We start from the raw sequence: 7,391 nt of genomic DNA, 5'->3' as shown, positions 1-7,391 counted from the left end.
GCCGTGATTCTCCAGTTTTCAATATAGGTGAGTTATCTCACTATACTATGTGTTACAATATATATATATATATATATATATATATATATATATATATATATCCTCTGTATGGTAGAGTGTAGATGTAATGTAGTATGTTGATTAGGCAAGTAGGCTATTATAGTCTTTTTGCCTATTGATTGTGTGATTTTTGACTGTTTGATTATATGATATGTCAATATATTATGTTGAGGGGTTGATGGTGGATCGACATTGGAGCTGAGAGCCTAGATACCAAAGGTTGATGATGGATCACCACTGGAGCTGAGAGCTTAGATACCCAAGGTTGATGATGGATCGGTACTGGAGCCGAGAGCCATTGACCGAGTGGATCGGCACTAGAACCAAAATGCTTGTTTGTATGCATTGTATGTGTATTGTGGTATGTGGTATTTTGGGGGAACTCACTATGCTTTGACTTACAATTGTTGATTTAATGTTTTTCAGGTAGTTCCTCTGATCGGGGAAAGGCTCCAGCTTAACTGTACTGCATGCACATCGTTGATGATTATGTTTTGATTTTTGTTGTTTACGATACATTGTTTTATGAATGGTTTTGTGGCATTAACTCTTGATATTCTCTCTTATGGAAACTAGATGTTATATTTATGTTTTTAAAAAGATTTTTTTGTTTGAAAAATATGACGGTCATTAAAACCCCAAACAAACATCTATGATGGAAGTTGTTGTCCGGAGAATGATCAAGGAAGAAAATTAATATTATAAACTTAACAAAGGCTAAACATGGGAACTTATATTTGGAGTATCTCACAAATCCTATCCTAGATGATGGAATAAAAAAGAAAATAAGAAAAAAAAGCTACTTTCAAGCTATGATATGAAGGGGTATGATCGATTATAATTGTACTTGTATGTTACAACCTTAAGACTATTTACTAACTTCTTAACTAGAATACCTAAAATACTTTCAAATCTAGCCCTCAAGTTTGATATATTTATCAATTTTAGTCCTTCAAACTTAAATCTTTCCTAATGTAATCTTTTAACATCTTAGCTTGACGATTATAACTTAAACCACTAATATAAATTTATTTGCCAAAAGATAAAAGATAGTGCAACGATTAAATTCTCTCCAACCTATTACATTATACTTAATACTAAAAAAAATATTCTAATTATATTCTATTTTATCTAATTTTTATAGTGTAAAAATAGTAATGATGAATAAAGTTTGAAACATTTTAGTAAGGATAAGGTTAATATAGAATATAATATGGATTTGGAGATATTTTTTCACACACACAAAAACGATTTTATGGTTTTTCAAATTGTTTTTGTGTTATTATCCCAAATATATGTGAATATTATTATGAAATTTTATTCCCGTATAACAACGATTATACGTATAGTTAGAAAATAATTTGAGATATTTTCGATCTACAAACATAGAGACAAAACAAATTGAAACCAGCTTACATATGACGCGTAACCTTTTTCTTTCCCCCTCCCTTTCCCTTTTGTTATCGAGAGTAGAGTTTTGGAAGGCGACGCACGGAGGGCAAAGGTTCCTCGATACCACCGCCGACGGCTGATCATCGTCTTCCGGTTCACTTCCGTCTTCAGCACCCCAACCTCTTCTCGTCCTATCTCCGAGGCAGCAAGTTTTCTCCATCACTTTATCCTTCCAATTGTCATGTAATTACGCTCATAAAACTTAATTAACGGAGACCTAGAATCAATTGATACGTTTAATATGTTAAATTTTTTCTCCTCGGTCGATTTTCGGTAAAAACCATGCTAGGTGCTGTGTAATCAAACTCATTTTTATAGATCTAGGGTTTTAATACAAGTAGTTTGATCATCGTACTTGATTTTTTTTCTTCTTAATTTTGAGCTTTCAAAGGATAAAACTCATATGTATTAGGTAGTTGATCGGTTCTGGTAGAATTCGATACTGAATTGGCTTTATTGTTTGTTAAATTGGGGCAGCTGACAAAGATGTCCACACCGGCAAGAAAGAGATTAATGAGGGATTTTAAGAGGTTGCAGCAAGATCCTCCTGCTGGAATCAGTGGTGCCCCATATGATAACAATATAATGCTCTGGAATGCCGTCATATTTGGGTAGGTGAAAGTGTGCTTCAGTGTTTTTTGATCATATTCTAGTAGCTTATGATGCTACTTTTGCTTGAGATATGATTGCTACTTACTGATCACTTTTATTTGCATTGCAGTCCGGATGACACTCCTTGGGATGGAGGTAAATGAGATGTTTTGCATGGTTCAGTATCTTTATGCTCAAAATGAGATAAGAATTAACACTCATGGTTGTATAAAACTATAAATATGTATATGCATGTGAAAATAGTTGAATTTCTCATGGAAAAGAACAGTACAGAGGATTAGAAGTGACTGCATTTGAGCTCTTCAATTGTTTCTTCATCAATCATGTATAAGAGCCTGTTTGCTAACCTCTTAATGGAACCATTCCCATGTCACTTCTACTTCTGAATCTGTCTCCGAACGACCTTTGAATGTATTAAAAGCCTCTTAATGGTTAAGGAACCCAACCCTTTCATAACCATTAAGAGGCTGGAATCATTCAACACTAAATGGTTCAGTTTTATCAAACAACCCGTAAGATGTTGGCCTCAAGTAACGATTCATAATGTTGCATTTGATCATATTTATACCTCATCTTTGAAGCTAGGGGTTTCTTCATTGGCTATTTGTAATATGAACAGTGATTTTGATTGCTTGTTTGATAGAGTTTGTAGACATTCTTATATTATTCAGTTGATGGTGTTATTTTTTCTGAATTCTGCACAATTTTATCGTGTTGAAGTGTGACATTATTGTATTCTATGACAACTTATACATGTAACATGTCAACCTCTCAGGTACGTTCAAGCTGACACTTCAGTTTTCTGAAGATTATCCAAATAAACCACCAACAGTGCGATTCATTTCTCGAATGTTTCATCCAAACAGTAAGTGGTCATCATCAACTTGATTCAATTTTCTTTCATTTTCTTTTGTGGGGGATGGGATGAAAGCTTTGAAGCTTTGATTTAACACCCCTCAATTTTACTAACACTTATGCCAAAAATTAGACACAAACTTGTCATAAATACAACATTTTCCAAATTAAGAACCTAGGAATACTATACAAAATTTCTCAAAAACAAATCAACCATATGGTCTTTAAGCTTCTATATTATCATCTAAGTAAGGGGCTGTTTCTTGTTCTTTTTGACTTAATGGGTTAAGCATTTATTCTGGACAGCTATACATGTCTGTTTCTTTTTTACTTAATCTGTGCAAAATGTCATAATGGGATATGATGCTGTTTGGGTGCATTCATGGGTGTTTTTGTTTGGATTTTGTAATGGGATATTTATCTAGCTTGAATAATGTTGCATGTTAATATTGTGTTTCAAACATGAGAAGGATCAAATGGTGAATTACTCAAATTCAAAAAAGAAATGCACTTTGTGTACACATCATTACCCATTCAGTCACTTTACCCCATACATGACTTGATGGGAAAACCAAAAAAAAAAAAAACCCTAAAAGTATATATTTTGCTTTCACATATTTGTGTTATTAATGATAAGGTTTTTGTTATCTACCAGTTTATGCAGATGGAAGTATATGCTTGGACATCCTTCAAAATCAGTGGAGTCCAATCTATGATGTTGCTGCTATTCTCACATCAATTCAGGTGTTGTATTATTATTGGCTTAATGTGTTAAGCACTTAATCTGGACAACTATACATGGCTTTTTTTTTTAAACTTAATCCGGACAGAATGATTCAATGTGTTAAAGCCAAAAGATGTGACTTAATGTATTAAGACACAGACCCTTTTTGTAGAAACTCAATTTGATGAGCTTTTTGTGGAACGTAAGGACAAAATGGTCATTTAGTGTAGAAAAGAAACAGACTTTATGTAATAATTTTGATTGTTGGATTGTAGTCGTTGCTGTGTGATCCAAACCCAAACTCTCCAGCCAACTCAGAAGCAGCACGGCTGTTTAGTGAGAATAAGCGCGAGTATAACAGAAAAGTGCGGGAAGTTGTTGAGCAGAGCTGGACAGCTGACTAAGTCAAAGTCAAAGTCAAAGTCAACGACAATATCTGGTCTATGATCCCTTTGTGTTTGAGAACAAGTACAAGTGATAGAGTAATAATGATGGGTGTTTTCTAAACTATCTTCATTTACAACAATTTGTAATTGTAGGGATCTTATAAGCTTCCGTTTTACTTTTGTTGCGTCACTATTACTATTAGACTCTTGTATTGTATACATAATACTTATCTCTTGTATTATATTTGCCTCAAGAAAAACATTCTAGTAGTAGTTCCTAATGTGTTTAATTTTCTTTTTCTTTCTATATTTTGTTTTTAGTTGTTACAAGTTATCGACAAATGGCATAAGTTTGTGTTTTGTTTCTTTTTTACTTGATGGTCTAAATGGCTGATAGGTTAGTTAAACTTTAATATGGTTATTCTTATTGACCTAATCTGGACCAATTGGCTTGATGGGCTAAGCAAAAACCTAGCTTAAAGTATTAAGATATTAAAGCGGTGTTTGTTTTTGAAAAGTAAAATGTTTGTATTTTTTCCATATCTACAGAAAATGAATACCAAATTTTTTTTTGAATAAAAATGATTGTTTTTTATACTAGTCATTACCACCGCCATCACTATCATCATTTTCAAAAACACATTCCAAAAATCAATAAAACACATGTTTCAATTCAAAACAAAATCAACAAATAACAACAGACAATCTAAAACAAAAATTGGAAAGAAAAACCACAAACCAATAAACAACAACAATCCAAAACAAATTTGACAAATCAAATTGAAAAAGAATTCAAATCGGAATGCTGCCAAGAAAGATAAACACAAAGTTCAGGGGCATTTTGGGGAAAACTCCCAAACTCATGAACATCAAAAAGGACCATCTCTCTCTCTCTCTCTCCTGATACTTGGTGCATTCCAGCACCTGGTTCACAGCAGCAGCCAAATTTGGTCACCCCGCCACCTGTCACTTCGCCGGCAGCTTCTGCTGCAAAGCCGACAGAAAGCAGCGCTGATCAGCAAACCTTCGTGAATGATGCTGAATTTACAGATAAATTCTGCAGCTGATGCTGATTGTTTCTCTAGGTTGCGTGTTGGTTTTTCTGAAGGTTATGGGAGGATGTCAGGTATTAACAACTCCGAAGAAGAGCTTGCTCACCCACCGGGATTCTCAAAATAAAGAAACTCTTTTATGGGTAACAATCAAAGTAATTCGGATGGTTCTTTTAATAATTTGTTTCTATTTGAGTTAAAAACAACTATTGAAACGGGAGAGGCATTGGGATATAATATGGAGGGTTGTTTGGACCGCTTTAAAAAAATTGTAGAAGGATGCGTTGAGAGACAATTTCCAATATGAATTGTCTTTCTATTAATGTTCAAGGAGTGGTTCAATGGATAAGCAAAGTTGGATTAGAAACTTATGTAACATTCATAAAGTCAATTTTCTAGCAATTCAAGAAACGAAGATGGAAGACATTAACTTGGCTACGGTTAGATCTTTTTGGGGTAACGCCTCTTTTATGCATGCTTTTTCTCCTTCATGTGGAGCTTCGGGTGGTATTCTAGCTATTTGGGATCCGGGTTGTATTTCTCAAACACGGGTGCTTGTTTCTAGTCCGGTATATTGCTATAGAGACTAGGTTCTTCCTTTAACCATCCATCCGCACATATTTTTAATGAATTCATTGAACATCTTGATTTTGTGAATATCCCTCTCGGTGGTCCTTGTTTTACTTAGAGTGATAAATGAGGCTCAAAATTTAGCAAACTTGATAGATTTTTGGTTACCGATGGTCTATTACTTTCGTTCCCTCACATCTGGGGTCTAGTTTTGGAGAAAAAAAATCCCGAATCATCGTCCCATTCTTCTGTTAGAGCATCGGGTTGATTATGGGTCTACCCATTTTCGCTTATTTCACTCTTGGTTTGATATGGATGATTTTGATGATGTAGTGCAAGATTCTTGGGCGATTTCCCTGGATTCGTTTTAAGAAGAAACTTCAGCTTCTTAAATCTAATCTTAGGATGTGGAATTCTAAGTGGGATTTGGTGCTTAATAAGAAGAAAAGGGTTTCAAGAGTTGATTGAGTCTATTGATAACCAGTTGATGGGAAACGATGTCTCAGCTACTTTAAGAGAGCAACGGGTTTCCTTATTGAAGGAGATGTCAGATTTAAATCACATTACTCAGGTGGAGCTGGCTCAGAAGGCGAAAATTCAAATGTGTATAGCGAGGGATGAGAATTCGGGTTATTTTCATGGGGTCATTTATCGCAATAGACGTCAAATTGCGATTCGTGGTCTTATGATTGATGGTGTTTGGGTTGATAACCCACCTCGGGTTAAGCAGGAATTCCATGCCTATTATCATATCATCAGTCTTTATTTCCTGAGCATCAGAGTTAGCGGGCCAAGATTGATGCTTGTTACTATAATACACTTCGAGAGTCACAGATTGACTTTTTGCAATCTCCTTTTACACGCGAAGAGATCAAAAAGACAGTATGAAATTGTGGTTCCACAAAAGCTCGAGGACCCGATGGTTTTACTTTTTGGGATAATCCCTCAAAAGCTATACTTCTTGATGATGTGGTGTATAGGGTTTTTTCCTGGATAAGTAATAGATGTAGGAAAACCAAGCTCAATTGGAGTTCTTGATTTCATAATCCTATATCTGCTACAATTTGATTTCATAATCCAATATCTGCTACAATTTGATGTAATTATTTTCTAGCTTTTTGCTAGTTTTTTAATAATATATCTGCCGTTCCAAAAAAAATCAGAGAAAACAAAAAGAAAAAGACAAAAAAAAAACAAATTAAAAAAGAAAAAAAAGAACCCAATGAAAAGATGACAAACTTTATAAGCTATTTTTTACATCTTAGCACACAAAAAAAAAAGAAGATAAACATTGTAAACAAACAGTTGTTTTTCACATATTTCTGTCCTTCCACTGAGTTCCACACATAGAAATGCTATATAAAATGTTTTTTTTTTTTAAAAAAAAGAAAGAAACCCTACCACCTAACTTTCTAACAATTTGTAGTTCTTTCTTTTCTCCCAAATCCTCTAATGTTATAATTGATAGATCTTATGGAATTTGATTTTTTCTTTTTTATTTTAAAATGATTGTTTAGTTTTATCCAAACAATTTACTAAATGCGGAAAAAAAACATATTTATATATCTAATAGTCTATTCAGATAAATATAATTACTCATTCAATTATTTTAGGGGTTTTCTATAAGTACCCCCTTCCTTTTCCAATTCCACTCCCATTGATTTGATTTTTTGTCTTTTG

At 33.9% G+C, this 7,391-nt stretch overlaps 1 protein-coding gene across 2 annotated transcripts; it reads left to right on the top strand.

Moving 5' to 3' along the window:
- The first annotated feature begins 1,520 nt into the window (after nucleotides 1-1,520).
- Nucleotides 1,521-4,370, top strand: LOC145160493 (ubiquitin-conjugating enzyme E2 2). 2 transcript variants are annotated; one of them, XM_079079715.1, is made up of 6 exons: nucleotides 1,521-1,654; nucleotides 1,990-2,123; nucleotides 2,234-2,259; nucleotides 2,900-2,989; nucleotides 3,635-3,723; nucleotides 3,979-4,370. In XM_079079715.1, the coding sequence occupies exons 2-6, from the start codon at nucleotides 1,999-2,001 to the stop codon at nucleotides 4,105-4,107; spliced, it is 459 nt and encodes a 152-aa protein (XP_078935841.1). In that variant the 5' UTR covers nucleotides 1,521-1,654; nucleotides 1,990-1,998; the 3' UTR covers nucleotides 4,108-4,370. The 2 variants fall into 2 exon arrangements, with proteins under 2 accessions (XP_078935841.1, XP_078935842.1); XM_079079716.1 differs by having other exon boundaries at nucleotides 1,534-1,695.
- Nucleotides 4,371-7,391: the final 3,021 nt, after the last annotated feature.

This window comes from Lactuca virosa, chromosome 2, assembly GCF_052849685.1.
Source record: "Lactuca virosa cultivar CGN04683 chromosome 2, Lactuca_virosa_CGN04683_v6, whole genome shotgun sequence".
In the NCBI taxonomy this organism is placed as follows: Eukaryota; Viridiplantae; Streptophyta; class Magnoliopsida; order Asterales; family Asteraceae; genus Lactuca; species Lactuca virosa.
This window is presented reverse-complemented; position numbering and strand designations above follow the sequence as displayed.

Excerpts from the sequence above, each read along its gene's own strand:
- LOC145160493 (XM_079079715.1), top strand. The coding sequence starts at position 1,999 with ATGTCCACACCGGCAAGAAAGAGATTAATGAGGGATTTTAAGAGGTTG. Across the intron at positions 2,990-3,634 it reads TCGAATGTTTCATCCAAACA|TTTATGCAGATGGAAGTATA; the intron begins GTAAGTGGTCAT and ends GTTATCTACCAG. Across the intron at positions 3,724-3,978 it reads CTATTCTCACATCAATTCAG|TCGTTGCTGTGTGATCCAAA; the intron begins GTGTTGTATTAT and ends GTTGGATTGTAG.